Genomic DNA, 16,141 nt, shown 5'->3' with positions numbered 1-16,141 from the left:
TAGCCTCGAGCAGGCCTCACTGCCTGAGTCTGGGCTGGCCCTTCCCACGCTGCGGCTGAGGGCCTGGTGCCCAGCGTGCCCTGATCTAATCTCAAACGGCCCTGGAATCTTCACAGCTGAGAACGCGATGGGGCCACCTCGGTCTGGTAAAGGGAAGCGCAAGCCTGGATCTAGGGTAGGGTGAGATTTAGCCTCTGCCAAGGAGCCCCTGGGGGTGGCACTACTCTGTGCGGGGGGGGAAGGGCAGGAGCTGGCCAGCGTCTGCTTTCAGAGGTACTGAGAACATGCAACTTCCAGTGGAATCAGGGGGGCTCAGCACAGCTGGAATTCTGGCCTCAAGGTGGGGCTGGGTGCCTTGGGAGTCGGTCGTGGGGGCTCTCCCCCATGACCATGACCTCAGCATGGCGCGGCCTGTCCCAGGGACAGCTCCACCTCTGATGGGAGCGCTGCCTAGGTGTCTAGGCGAACCAGCCTGGTAGAGCCACCCGGGAGCCCTGGGAGGGGCCATTCTGGCGAACAGAGGCTGGGGGCGTGGGCAGTGTCGTGGGCAGAGCATGGCCTGGCTGGGCTCTGTGCCAGCTCCACCCATCTGACCCCCAGTGCCCCGGCTGGAAAATGGGGGTATTTTCTGTGAAAATTTTTTGAAAGAAATCAGGACATTTTCATTAAAAGCCACATCCTGTCTGGCCCACTTGCACACGGAAGCACTGCTTGGGCACACGTGCGTACAGGCACACAGCCACCTGGCAAACCTTTCGCGGGAAAACCAAGTGTTCTGCTCTTAAAAGCCCAGTCTCCAGTCAGCCCATCTTCCCAGCATCCCCTGGCTGGGAGCTACATGGCTATTGCCCTCTAGGCCTGCCCATGCCTCGCTAATGCACTCACCCCAGGCCCAGCTAAAGTGCCTTTTAAGGGCCTGCCACTGACATGGTGCAGCTTTGCCAGGCATCCCTCTGGGTGCTGCTGAGCCTTGGGACCCTGCTAGCCCCACCTGGTGAGCTGAGGGGGAGTGGGACCGAACGGGCACAGACTCCTTCCGGCCCAAGCAGAAGGACTGGGGCACGAAGGGCCCGATCCAGCCCCTGGCCATACAGCTGCAGCTCCCCTTGCCTTCCCCTGGAGCTGCATGCACGTCTCTGAGCCCTGCATTGCACTGTGCCCACCCAGTCCGTTCGCCCCACGGAGGCAGCATTGTCTAATGGTTCTAGCACCAGACTGCACGTCAAGAGATTTGGCTCCATTCCCAGATTCCTCACTGACTGGCTGTGTGAGCTTGAGTGAATCCCTGCCCCACTCGGTGCCTCAGTTTCCCCATCTCTACTAGCCCATCCATGAGTTCAGCCCCCCAACCCCTCCAGGAGAAACTGCTCTGAACAGGCAAAGCCCCGTGTAACTGCAATAGAAATATAAATGGCTCTTGCTCCAGGAGCAGAGATCCAGGACACTGGCAGGGCGGGGGGGGGGAGGAAAATACCTTGGCATCATTGCCATGGGGCACACAGAGCCTGGCCAGCACTGCCCAAGGCAGATGGCGCCCGCCCCAGTGCTGGCCTGCCGGGGATTGACCCTGGGGCCGTGTGAGGTGCAGAACTGCGCCCCCCCCGGCCACCGTGAGCTCAGCAGTGTGTTATCTCTGGAGCTCGGCTGCCAGCACTGGTGTGCCCTGTTTCTAATCACAGCAGCCGCCTTTCCATCACCTTCCGCACCTGGGGCCACAGGCAAAGGGGGCGTCTCTCTTGCGGGCAAGTGCACGGTTCAGGCTGAAGGGGGCGGGAGCGGGCTGTTCCCACTGCTCCGAGCACGTGTAGCAGACCCTCAGCTGCAGGCTGCCATGTGTCTGCACCCGCCCCGCTGCCGTTGTGCTGGGGGCAGAGACAAGCCCAAGAAAGCAAAGCCCCCAACCCAGACAGTCCTAGATCCCAAGGCCAGAAGGCACCACTGTGATCATCTAGTCTGAGCTCCTGCTTAGCAGAGGCCACAGCCCTGCCGCCAGCAGCTCCAGCATCGAGCCCAGAACTTCTGCTTAAACCAGGGCAAATCCATTCAAAAGAGCTGCCCGATCTCAGGTTTAAGCCCCAGGTGATGGCGAATCCCCCAAGTCCTAGGGCAGCCATTCCAGGGTCATTTCCCATGTGAATTTGTCTGTCTCCAACTTGCAGGCATTGGGCACACACTCGGTGAGTCTTAAGACGTCTGATTTGTTCTCCAGCTCCCGGGGCCATGTTGGGAATTTCCGGTTTCATTTCCAGACAAGGACATTTCCAAAACAGAAAGCAAAAGAGCCCCAGAATGTATCGCTTTTCAAAATCTCCTGACTCTTTCTGAGCGCTGACTCTTGTCCTGCCATTGTCGGCTAGATGAAAGACCCTCTGCTCCGAGGCCTTGTCTCCAGGGGGCACGCTGAGTGGCGTGGTGCCAGCGCAGTGAGAACACAACGTAATGGTGTCATTTCCCTGTTCTGGAAGAGTCCGGGCTAGCTATTCCAGGCCACCCTGGGAGCTATTCCAGAACAGGTTACTCCACACTAGCCATGCTGGTCGCTTTCCCCATGTCGACATGGCCTCGGGAGTCTTCTCTCTACCTAGGTACTCAGAGGCCCTGATCCAGTCTCTGCTCACACCAACCGCCTGGCCAAGCAGGGAGGGCTCCCTTTAGAACTGAACAGGAAGCGAAACCCTTTCTCCAGGGTTTGGGAGCCAACCTATAGATGTGAGTAGCCAATTCCATCCCTGATGCTGAACTTTACAGGGTCTTTCCAAAACCCAGGAGCCGGATCACTTCTCCGCAGGCGTATAAAACGACCTAGAGAACCCTACTGCCATAGGATTTTCCCCTAAGGCCCATGGGCTATTTTAATGCTTCTAGTCTGTACTGAGTTTTATTTGCTCTCTCGAGTGTAACTTACAACAGAGGCAAAAGTGGGAGGGTTTGGTCACAGCTGAATTCCAGCAAGGCCCAATTCTGTGAGGTGCTGAGCTCGGTGGATGCTCAGCCCCTCAAGGGTCAGTAGCAGCTTTAATACCTATTTACTGTTTGATGCCTCTTTTTCCCTGAGGGCCACAGAGTGGGTTCCATGGGCAGCTTTGCCTGGGCCTGATCCCAAAACCCACTGGAGCAACGGGGTGCCCATCGGGAGCGGGAGCAGGATGTTTGGGCGAGGAGCCTGAACCCGCTGCAGAGGGAGCGTCCGGCCATCCAGCTGCTGTGACGGATTATTCCGTACCCTTGTACAATTGTAACGCAAGGGCTAGCTCCCATGCTGGTGCTGCTCCCCCCTTATTTGCATAAGGAATTGCTAGCCCGTTAATGACTCATTAGGGACATTGCACACCACACAGCAGCACCAAGGAGCTGGATTGCACAGGAAACCTTAGCACAATCGCTTCAATACAGACAGATGCAAAAGGGCTGTGTCTGACCCTGCAGGTGGCCGAGCGCCCTCTGCATTTACTGAGAGCCCTCAGCACCTGGCTATTCCTCACGTGCCAACATGACCGGTATCAAGGGCCCGGGTCCTCAAGGGATCCCATTGGAAGTTAGGTGCCTTGGAGGACCTGGACCAAAGTATCGCTTATTTCCTTTCCTATCCAGGAAGAGCTGAACCATTTATACCAGTCTAACCCCATCCACACTAGGGGGCGCTGTGCTGCTGCGACTCTGAAAGTTCAGCTGACGTGGCCCCCCTTCGGGGTGGAGGTCTGCGCCCAGTCCGCGGGGTGAGACCCCGTCCGACATCCCGCCCTTTGCATCGGTCAGCGGAGCGGCGGGTACCACGCAGGAATCCGTGACGCCTCATCATTCCCCTAGGACACGGGGGATTCACAGATCGTGTGACCAGCCCCTCTGACCTCCTGCATCCAGCCCAGAGCCTGCAGCTGAGCCAGAGCAGAGCTTTGAGGAAGAGACAACTGACCTGGATTTAAAAATCTCACCTGGTGACTCCACCCTGCCCCCATTGGTAAGTTGATCCAACCATTAATCACCCTCACCATCAAAAATGTGCTCCTTATTTCTCGTCAAACGTGTCTAGCTTCGGCTTCCAGCCATCGGATCTCATTACTCTTTGGCGGGCGAGCTGGTAATCTAATAATGCCAGCGCAGTGCTGGTCCGCTAGTCCTTCACAGGGGTAAACTGTGGCAAAGGGCCTTGACACCAGTGCAAGGCAGAGAGTGATCTAAGAGATTCCCGCCCCAGCTCCAGCCATGTGCTGTGAGCACTGATCACTCCTCTCCATGCCTGGCGGGGCAGAGCACAGCGAGAGTCGAGGGACGGGGAGAGGTGCCCCACAGTCATGGCTGGTTGGAAGAACACTGACAGCAGGGTTAGTTTTCAAACCAGCCTGAATGACACTGGAAAGAAAAATTAGATCTTTTCCTCCAGAAAAACAGCCTTTCTCCCAGACAGCTTTGTTAACCCTTGCCTTGGCGCTTTGTTTATTATTCCTCGCGCCTTCTACACAAAGCCCCTGCCCTGGGTTCGAGGGGCAGATTTGAAAAGGCGTTTAGGTACCTAACGAACAGCTAGGTGCGCAGTGGGATCGTCAAAATGCCAGGTCACTGACGGAGCATCTGAGCTTGTCTGCTGGCACCTTGTGAGGAGACTCAGGCAAAAGCAAGGAGCTGGTTTGCTCGAGGCGTCTGCTCCCATTTCATGAAGCCAGGGGGCTGGGCATGGCACGTACAGACCCACACCAGAGCGAATTGTTGACCACCCGGTGGCCTTGGAGGACAAGAAGACAGGCTGGAAATCCAGAGGGGAGGCCTCCAACCAGTGGGGCTGCACAGGGCGGAAACTGGAAAATAAAGTGTTTACTCCCCTGTTCCATGTGAGGAAAAGGCAGACAAGGAGCTTTCTCAAGGACAAAATAAGATCTCAGCCATCGACACCCAGGCAGGGCAATGAAAGAGGTAGCGCAGTTCGCCCAATGATCAGTGGCAATCTGCCACCCAAAGAGAAAGCACCAGGGATTTCCTGTCAGGAACCCATGGCCACCTAGTATTGCCACAGCACCCAGATTCCCCCTCTCCAAAGAGCACAGGCCCCTCCTACTTAGCCTAAAGGAGAATCATTGTTTGCAGTGTAGGGCTTATGACACACAACTAAGAAGAGCTGATTCCACCCACTAGAGGGCAGTGTGTCATCCATAGTCTCCAGTTCTTTACACTATTTAAGCTTTGCCAACCCTTGTGTCCCTTGTCCCACCAATAACGTGTATTGAATTGCATCAGGGAAATAAATATACATGTTGCTTGTACACTGTCTCTTCCTCTAGAACTCAGTACAGCCAGGTAATGACTAATTTCATGAGAATGGCTTTTCTTCTTTCACTGCGTTCTCATCACTGTTCTCGCTATCAGCCAAGGAGCCTCGGTATTTATCAGAAATATTTATACTCTCTTGATTGAAGACGCCAAACACAATATCCAATTAAGGCTCATTTTCAGGGAATTGGAAGCACTTGCCAGCCAATTTGAACTTTATCAGCTGACTCATTCTCCGAGACGTCTGTTCCGCTTTTGGAATGACACAGAGCACCCTCTAGTGGTTACCACTGACGTGAGCCAGCAGCTCACCTGAGACCATGGGGTGGCGTTGACCAAGTGCCGGCTTTGCACAGCCAAGGTCATGAGTTTGAGTCCTGCTAAAGGGAGGCAATGAGGGGCAGGGTACAGCCCAAGCCGACAGAAAATGCTGGGCATGTCCCTGCCATGCTGTGTAACCGGGGCACTGCCCCTCGCTATGCTTCAGGCTGTGCAAGGGGGATAATGCCATTACCCACCAGCATGGGGCGCTCTAGGCCTGACGGTGCTACAAGCATAGCACTCAGAACCAGGACGTACTGGGGTCAGTTCCTTCCAGCTGTTCAGCCGGGTCTCTGGTCTTTTACTGGATCCCTAGGGGCTGGCCTGGGCCGGCTGGCATCGCCTTGGGGCTCACAGGAAAGATTCGGCAGCAGGGCTCTTGAAGCTATTCCTGCAGAGGCTTGGGCCAACAGATGCCACATGCCTCCCCCAGCCCGTAACTGGGGCAATGGCACTAACAACACCCCACTCAGAAGAGGGGAGTGAGGCTGAATTAGCCCTTGGCAAATGCCTGGCGATTCCCGGCTGGAGGGTGCCCTAGCAATGCAGGTGTCAGCAGAGTCTGATGGGGGGGAACCCCCTCTGCGGAGGGGCCAGAACAAGGACCATGCACCCATGGGCATAGGTGGAGCTCATATGGGCCTTGTGCTGGCTCTCTGCAGTGCGTAACCTCACCCGGTGTTCTGGGGATCTCCTGGCCTTACGACTTCCCAGAGAGGGCAGAGCACACACTGCTCAGATGTTTGCTGTTGGATCCTGTGTTCCAGACATACAGCCCGATGCTCTGCTGGTGTTACGCTGACTTTCACCAGGCGGGGATCTGACCCCACTGGCTCCAACACAGCTCCACCCATTTACCCCCGCTGGGGATCTGGCCCCATTGACGCCAGTGCAGCTCCGGCCGATTCACACTAGCTGGGGAATCTCTTTGTGTTACCCATTATCTGAAACCATTTCCGGCCGAGCCCAGCCCACGTGCTTTAATTATCAAAGACGTCCTCGCGCGGCCAGCTGTTGTCTGTCGGAACGGTTGCTGCTTCCGATCGTACCGTGTGCGGGGCACTCCGTCGGCTGGGGCCCTGGAGACGCAGTGCTTGTTAATATCCCCATCCAGAAATGCGATGGATCCCTGACGCACTGCCCCATATCTGTGCTGCCTTCCTGTGACCAGCCTTGCTCTGGGACATCCCCGCCCCCATTTTCCTCTAGCAGGGCTGGCTCAGTGGCTCGAATGGTGGCTGCCAATACTTTCACGAAGGAGGCTATTGCTGGGGGGGGGGGGGGTGTGGGGGGGTGCTCAGCCTCACTCAGGGCACGTGCAATCCCGACCACAGCGAGCACCACTGAGAACGTTACAAGTGTCGCAACTTGAGTCACCAGTGCTGAGAAGCGCAGTGGGCAGGGACCCAGGCAGGGATTTCCCTACACCCCCCCTGAATTTTCCCAACACCCCCCTCCCCCCTGTTTTGTGAACTCGTTACATGCAGTGTTGCCACTTTAGTGATTGTTCAGAAATTTGAATTGAAATTGAAACATTAATACACACTTTAAAAGCATATAAAATATGTGTCTCTGAAAAAGTATCATAGATTTGAAAAGTATGAACACAGACTAGCTTCCTTATACAGTTTTTGTTTCTTGTGACTGTCAGTGCATTCATTCGGTGATGTTGGCCAACCTAATAATTTCAAATTATGATTTGTAAGCAAAGTCGAAAGGAGCTCTCCCTGACAGCTAGTGATGAGCTGGGGGCTGGGGGGAAAGGCTTCAGGACCAGATTGTATTTACATTCACACCTCATCTACCTAGGTATCCAGCAAACAGAGCTGTGTTGCCCAAGTGATAGATTTTGGCTGGGGTTGGGTTACAAATCACTTGAATGCGGGAGCGGGGGGGGGGGGGGGGAGGAGGGGGAATGAAATGTTGTTTTTATAGGAGAAAAAACAATAGTTATTGTAGGAGTAAAGGGCAGTAGAACTGTCCTTAGCCTGTGCTGATTGAGGGCATCGAGAGAGAGGGTGGGGACAGGTGTTTTGCTTGATGGTCTGCCTGAGTCACAAGTACTATTTGACCTGCCCCTCTCCACTGTTTAAAGACAGAGCTGATTAGGCTCCATAGAGAGTCTTTTGGTTTGTTAAGTGACCACTAGAGCTGAAATCTCTGATAATCAGGTCTAAGTGCTTAGACCTGCTGTGGGACAGGGTTTCTGTGGAAGAGACGGCCCAGTCTGCTCTAGCACTGAGGTTCCCCCAACCCCGAAGAGCTGAAATCACTGCGGGTTGGGTGGAACCGCGAGAGACCGACTCACAGAGGTCACAGTGCCAGGTGGCAGCAGAAGGTGACAGTGCAGGGCCATTGGGGCAGAGCAATAGAGTGAACAGTGGCACGACAAACAACAGCAGCCAGAGCACTGGACTTAGGGTGACCAGATGTCCCGATTTTATAGGGACAGTCCCGATTTTTGGGTCTTTTTCTTATATAGGCTCCTATTACCCCCCACCCCCTGTCCCGATTTTTCACACTTGCTTTCTGGTCACCCTAATTGGACTATGTTTTAGTGACCTTTCTCCAGAAGCTATATTTGTGACTGGGAAACTTATATAAATATATATTTCCAAGTAGGCCAAGATTTTTAAAACGCATTATTTGCCAAGATCATTATCTCACATTATCACTATCTCAAAAGGTCATTATCTTGGGGAGTTTCTGTACTAAACTTTTTTATTATTATAATTATTTTTTATGTAAGAATGGCTATATTGGGTCAGATCAATGGTCCATCTATCCCAGTATCCTGTCTTCCGACAGTGACTGTTCCAAGTGCTTCAGAGGGAATGAACAGAACAGGGAATCATCAATTGATCCATCCCCTGTCGTCCACTCCCAGCTTCTGGCGAACAGAGGCTAGGGACATTCAGATCATGATGTTGCATCCCTGCCCATCCTGGCTAATAGCCATTGATGGACCTATCCTCCATGAACTTATCTAGTTCTTTTTTGAACCCTGTTATAATTTTGGCCTTCACAACATCCCTGGCAAAAAGTTCCACGGGTGACTGTGCGTTGTGTGAAGAAATATTTCCTTTTGTTTGTTTTAAACTTACTGCCTATTCATTTCATTGGGTGACCCCTGGTTCTTGTGTTAAGTGAAGGGATAAATAACACGTCCTTATTCATTTTCTCCTCACCAATCAAGATTTTATAAGACTCTATCATATCCACTCTTAGTCATCTCTTTTCCAAGCTGAAAAGGCCCAGTCTTCTCTCCTCATATGAAGAAAAGGAGGACTTGTGGCACCTTAGAGACTAACAAATTTATTTGAGCATAAGCTTTCCTGAGCTACAGCTCACTTCATTGGATGCATGAGCTTATGCTCAAATAAATTTGTTAGTCTTTAAAGTGCCACAAGTCCTCCTTTTCTTTTTGCGAATACAGACTAACACGGCTGCTACTCTGAAACCTCTCCTCATATGGAATCTGTTCCATACCCCTAATCATTTTTGTTGCCCTTCTCTGTACCTTTTCCAATTCCAATATATCTTTTTTGAGATTGGGTGACCAGAACTACACGCAGTATTTAAGATGTGGGCATGTCATGGATTTATATAGTAAAAGTGGAGGAGCTTGGTTTGCCAGACTGATCAACTAAGCCAATACTGACAACCTACATGAAAAGGCTGAAAAACACCAGGCTTCTGGACTGCATCAACGTGCAGAAAGCCTTATAAGCCAGTCACTGTCAAAGCCAATTTTAGAAGAACTTAATGAGGCTGTTAAGAATGCTGGAGACACAACTCAGTTTATGTGAACCAACATGGCTATTGCATCATACTTTCTATTTAAGCAAGACATACCACACACTGCAAACTAGAGGCCTATGTTAAGTGCATTGTCACGTGTTCATCCTGAAGTTGGACACTGGTTCCGAACAAGACTGGCAAATGCTCAGTATCTTTCTGCAAAAAACTCAGCTGACTCTCTTGAAACACGTGGTGCAACAGTGAAAGACTCAGGAGCTGAAAAAGTGAAGAATTCTCTCACTATATTCAAACTATGAGCATACATGGCCGACAAATGCACCAGTGCAAATAGGCATCAAGTATTAAGTCATTATGTATGTTATCTTGATGTCCATGGTAGGCCAGTAGATGCATTCTAGATGTTCAGGTTATAGAAGACACATCAGCTGTAACTGTGACATCTTAGAAGAGTTAAATGCTTGTCAATTGGACCCCAAACAGATGGCTGCTTGTGCATTTGATGCAGCTACAAACTTCTCTGGAAGACATGGTGGAGCACAAGCTTTGCTGAGAGAAAAGTGTAACCCTAATCTCTCCTATACACACTGTAGAGGCCATCTACTCCAGCTAGCATTCGTACAAGCTGCAGAATCTTCAAAGGACATTATACCCTTTTTTCAGCAAGAGTCCAAAAGGACTGAACATTTTGGAAACAAATAGAAGATACACTGGGACTGAAGTTCAAATGAGTCCAACCTGGGAAAACCTGCTGGCTTTCTCATGAGTGATTCTTGGCAGTTGTCTTAAAATTACTGGAACCGTTATTACTGGCTTTAGAAAGTATCCACCAAGATAGGACAGATCTAAGTAGTGAGGCTGGTGGACTACTTTTGTTACTAAGTTCAGAGAAGACTATCGCCATTCTCTCTCTTTTAAATCTACTGTTGAAACCACTTGGGTCAGGAAACAATGTGATCCAGGCACCTGCTACAACAGTAGTAGATCTTTGTCCAGAAATAGAAGCTATCCTTGGATCAGTCAGAGATATCCATTGAAAATGTACTGGAAGAAGCAAAGACTTCAGTCCAGAAGCTGATTAATGAAGGTCCTTATATTGACTCCGTAAGTGAAGAGGACAAGAAGTGTTTGTTAAGCCAGCTGGAAAAGTACAAAGACTTGATTCTTACAAATCTACAATAGAGATTTCTGGATTCTACTCAACCTCCACGTAGCTTTTACAGATGCCTGTCTCATAAAACACCGACAGTTGAGTGGAGTGAGGCGCTACCAGCTATGGGGCTGCCATGTGCCCGGGACAGAATAGAGAATTTTGAACACAGAGTGGAATATCATACAATGAACGAATGAAGAATTAACTTCAACTTCTTTATCATCACCAGTGGTTTGACCCAATCTTTGTGCTGTTTCCTGGGATGAAAGTAGGAATTCATCTCTCGCTACTCCCAGTCACAACAGCTACAGTTGAGCATATTTTTTCCTCATTGAATAGAATTTTGTGTTCTGAAGGAAGTCGCCTTCTGCCTGATCATGAGCATATCAGGAAGGACTGGAAGTAACAGACACACAAGAAGACACCAAAGAGTGCAAAATTACAACAAGAAACCAAGACGGATGTAGATGTCGTGCTTCATAGTAGTTTGAGTAGCCAACTTTAATTTTTGTGATGGTTTTAAAACGTGAGTTAAATCTAATAAAATGGTCGTGAAACTTTTTCAGTTTTTACTGTACAGCCCACCTTTGCCCTCATGGTCTCAGCCCTCATCGGCCCTCACCCCCCCCACCCGAATATTCCAACACCCCCCCTAATTTCAATTCCTGGGGAAAACACCCAGGAGCCCTGGGTTCTATTCCTGGCTCCCATTGATCTGCTGCAGGACCTTAAGCAAGGTGAAGAGGATGGGTCACTGATACAGAGCGATCTGGATGGCTTGGTAAGCTGGGTGCGAGCAAACAGTATGCGCTTTACTATGGCCAGATGTAAATGCATCCGTCTAGGGAACAAAGAATGTCGGCCATAATTACAGGATGGGGGACTGTCCTGGGAAGCAGAGACTCTGAAACAGATTTGGGGGGGGGCCATGGACAATCAGCTGAACAGGAGCCCCCAGTGTGACCCTGAAGCCAAAAAGGCTAATGCAACCCAGGGATGCATAAACAGGGGAATCTCGAGTAGGAGCTGAGAGGTGATTTTCCCCTCTATATTTGGCATTGGTGCGACCACTGCTGGGATCTTGTGTCCAGGTCTGGTGCCCACAATTCCAGAAGGATGTTGATAAATTGGGGAGGGGTCAGAGAAGAGCCATGAGAATGATTCAAAGTTTAGAAAACCTGCCTTATAGTGATGGACTCAAGTAGCTCGATCTATTTAGCTTAACAAGGAGAAGCTTATGGGGTGACCTGATTACAGCCTGTAAGTACCTACATGGGGAACAAATATTTAATAATGGGCTCTTCAGTCTAGTGGGGAAAGGGCTAACACAGTCCAGCGGCTGGAAGCTGAAGCGAGACAAATTCAGACAGGAAATAAGGGGCGATTTTTTAACAGGGAGGGTAATTAACCCTGGAACGATTTCCCAAGGGTCATGGTGGAGTCTCCATCACAGACCATTTGTAAATCCAGCTGGGCTGTATTTCTAAACACTCTGCTCTAGGGATTATTTGGGGACAGGTCTCTGGCCTGCACTATACAGGGGGTCTGAGTGGATAATCACCGTAGTCCCACTTGGCCTTGGCATCTATGAAAGTCACTTTCTCTCTCCTCTCACCCTTTGTCTGCCTTAGCGAGGCAGGCTGTTCGCTCCCTGGGGCCCGGCCTCGTACTGTGCAGCTGCAGTGCAATGGGGCCTGATGGTGTGACTGGAATACGAGTAATCAGCATGTCGGGCATTGCAATGATGCTCGACAGCCACAGATCAGGGCTGGTATCAATGAGGACATTTACCGACGTGGCTAGATCTCTCCCCCTGGACACTCTTCTTCCAGAAGAAGTACGTCTACATGGAGTGTTTCACTGGCAAAGCCGTGTCGGTACATTTCCCCATGTAGATGACCCCGAAGGCACAATGACCTGGAGACAGGGCAGGGAGGGTCCCAGCTACGCCAACCAGCAAGATGCAAGACCCACCCCTTTGATCCAGAATTCACTTGGTTCCAGTTAATTGCTGCCAGGGGCACAATGGGGCCGTGCGGGGGTGGGGATCGCCTCCCTCTATTGTGAGTAGAGCGGGAGGAAATTTTTTGCCTGGAACTTTTTCACCACAAACAGGGCGAATAAAACAGTTTGCAAATTTGTGTTGATTTCACCAAATTGTTACACTTGAAAAAAATCAAAAGAGCCAAAATGGTTACACTTTGTGATTCAAAACAATGTTCATTTCAAAATTTTCTACAATTTTCCTTTAACAATAATCTCAAAACACAACATTTTGTTCAACCCCAAACAATTATTTTTCTGACTTTCTGGCTCACTGAAAATTTTCACCCATTTTCATTTTGTCTTGATCCCCAGCAATTGCTTTAATACTTTTCAGACCCGCCAGCAAACTGAAAAATCCGGTTTTCACCCAGCTCTAATTGTGATGTGGGGCTCTGGTTTGCATTGGCCTGGCACTCAGTGCACACAGATTAACTTAACAAGAGTCTGCTCTCATCATTTTTTGTAAATCACAAAGGTTATTTTTGTTCTCTCATCAAAGCACCCCTCCTTACACACTATCCTGCAGGGCAGAAATGAACCAGAAGGATCATTGCACCAGTGATGGGAAGCCTGTGAAATAATAAACCAAACTGGCTGTGGCTGTATTTACTTTCTGAGTTACAATTCCTTAGACCAGGTTCCCAGCTGCTGTAAATCCATGTAGCTCCACTGGAGTCAATGAACCTAGGCCAGTTCATTCCGGCTGAGGACCTGGACCAGTGTGCAAATCTGGGCTCATGTCACATTGTAAAGATACCAACCACCACTGTGAGGAACATGGCATATAAATGAATAGATAGATGGTTAGAAGGGTGGGGGTGGATGGAGAGAGATGACAGGGTATGTACGGAGATGGATGCATGGAGAGATGGCTGGCTGGTGAAGAGATGATGGATGGGAGGGTGTGCAAGGGGATGGATGGGTGGTGAAGAGAGGGACAGGTGGGAGGGTGCGTATAGGAAGGGATGGATGGATGGATGGGTGGATGGGAGGGTGTGTAGGGGGACAGATGGATGGGTGGAAGAATGAATGGTGAAGAGATGGACGGGGGAAGGATGCATACAGGAAGGGATGGATGGATGGGAGGATGGATAGATGGATGGTGAAGAGATGGACAGGTGGGACTATGTGTACAGGAAGGGATCGATGGAGAAATGGATGGATGGACAGGTGGGAGGGTACATACAGGAATGGATGGATGGATGGTGAAGAGATGGAGAGGTGGGAGGATGCGCACAGGAAGGGATCGATGGAGAAATGGATGGATGGATGGGAGGATGGATGGATGGATGGAGATATGAATGGGTGGATGGATAGGTGGGAGGGTGCGTACAGGAAGGGATGGATGGATGGATGGGTAAAGAGATGGACAGGTGGAAGGGTGCGTACAGGAAGGGATGGATGGATGGATGGGTGGATGGATGGATGGGTAAAGAGATGGACAGGTGGAAGGGTGCGTACAGGAAGGGATAATAAATAGAATAAAATAGAATATCAGGGTAGGAAAGGACCTCAGGAGGTCATCTAGTCCAACCCCCTGCTCAAAGCAGGACCAATCCCCAACTAAATCATCCCAGCCAGGGCTTTGTCAAGCTTGACCTTAAAAACCTCTAAGGAAGGAGATTCCACCACCTCCCTAGGTAACGCATTCCAGTGCTTCACCACCCACCTAGTGAAAAAGTTTTTCCTAATATCCAACCTAAACCTCCCCCACTGCAACTTGAGACCATTACTCCTTGTTCTGTCATCTGCCACCACTGAGAACAGCTGAGCTCCATCCTCTTTGGAACCCCCTTCAGGTAGTTGAAAGCAGCTATCAAATCCCCCCTCATTCTTCTCTTCCGCAGACTAAACAATCCCAGTTCCCTCAGCCTCCCCTCATAAGTCAGGGATGGATGGATGGATGGTGAAGGGATGGACAGGTGGGAGGATGTGTACAGGAAGGCTGTGACAGGGTCCATCCACTCTGGTGGGGAGGGGCTCTGCCGAGGAGGCAGGCAGTGCATAGACCCTCTGCCCATGGGATGCTGGATCTCAGCTCAGCCCCGCGCTGAACCAGGTGGCAGGAAATAACAATGAAAACAAGCCACAGGGTTGACCCAGACAAGCAAAGACCTGAATGTGCCTGGCAGACACCCTGCCCAGTGCTCTGCAAGGCCTCTCCTCCCAGGGAGAGCAGAGGTCACACACTACACTTCTTGGGGCCTGGGTGGCACGCACAGCACCTCCCCACACACAGACAGGCAGGCCAGATAGCCCCAGAGGACACCACACACACACACACACACACACACACACACACTCTGCAGGACGTCTTCACCCTAGACACATGCACACGACACTGCCAAGGCTGGGCGCGAAAGAGGCCAGCTGAGAGGCAGGTCTGGTTTTCTGAGCTCAGCCAAGCACGGGGCAGGATGTGGGGGGTGGGAAACAGGCTGAATCCTGCCCCTTCCCCCCATCCCACTGGGATGTTCCTCCGGACTTTCCTTACTCATTTTGCTGGATATTTTGCCCTTTTCTGGGGACCTTTCAGTGAGGCTCTCAACGTGCTTCACAGACAATCCTGGATTCCCTCCCACAGTTCCCACATCAGCAGCATTAACATCCTTTTGCAGATGGGAAACTGAGGCATGTCATGGTGAAGAGATGCACCTGAGGATACAGAGCAAATCAATGGCAGAGCTGGGAATGGAGCCCAGGAGGCCAGAAGCTCTCACCACTCATCCCAACTGTCCCTCTCACCCCTGCGCCCCGCCCAGGACCCAGGGTCTCCCACAGAAATAGAAAAAAATGGGACAATTCTTACCTCCCTCCACTGCTTGGTCTCTATCCCCTGGGTGTAGAGCACACACACTGCGGGGAAAGAGAACAGGACACAGGTTAACGTGGGCCGTGGCACTGTGGGCAGATGGACTGGCAGGCGCCTTTCCTTTGGGGCATCTGGTCCAGCAGCCTGGAGCCTTCTCCCACTCCGAGGAAGGAGAGGGTGGGGCTCTAGAGTCGCCTTTGTGAATTGGAAGGCAAAGATTTTGGTCCCTCAAGGGGGTCTCTCTGGCTCCCCCCCCACCGCACACACACTCCCCTCCCCACTAGTTAGCGTTAGCTGCATCACCACGAGCACCCAGCGGCTCCCACCAGGACCAGGGCCCCATTGCTCTACAGGCTCTACTAAGAGAGATTCCCCACCCCAAACAGACCAGACAGACAGAGGGTTGGAGGGGAAATTGAGGCACAGAGAAAGGAAGTGACTTGACCAAGGTCATCCAGCTGCTCAGTGTCAGAGACAGGAATAGAAGCCTGAGTCTCAGCCAAATGCTCTGCCCTGGGGCCATGCTGGTGCTCCATCAGTGCATTCATTATTGCAGACATCGTTCCTATCTGGGGGTCACCGTGCGCTGCTCTGAGCGCAGTTACACCCCTCAGACACCTGCTGCCCCTGTCCCACGGATCAGCACCAGGGAGGCTGAGTCTAGGCCCAGCTGCGTACCCCAGATTCTTCTGAAATGGTTTCAGCACAGGCCAGGCCTTCCCCAGTGCTGACACGGCATCGCTCAGAGGCCTGGGCAGAGTCCCCATGGCAGCCTCGCATGTGCCCAG

General features: G+C 51.4%; 1 protein-coding gene across 1 annotated transcript in view; it reads right to left on the bottom strand.

Annotated features, from left to right (window-relative positions):
• Positions 1-16,141, bottom strand: part of CPNE5 (copine 5) — a 200,023-nt gene that overhangs the window by 147,505 nt on the left and 36,377 nt on the right. Inside the window, exon 3 of the mRNA XM_074936000.1 lies at positions 15,351-15,397. Within this exon, the coding sequence (XP_074792101.1) occupies positions 15,351-15,397 (47 nt within the window). The remainder of the gene's footprint in view (positions 1-15,350; positions 15,398-16,141) is intronic.

This window comes from Natator depressus, chromosome 21 (assembly GCF_965152275.1).
Source record: "Natator depressus isolate rNatDep1 chromosome 21, rNatDep2.hap1, whole genome shotgun sequence".
NCBI classification, from domain to species: domain Eukaryota; kingdom Metazoa; phylum Chordata; order Testudines; family Cheloniidae; genus Natator; species Natator depressus.
The sequence above is the reverse complement of the archived record's forward strand: the minus strand, read 5'-3'. Positions and strand labels throughout refer to the sequence as shown.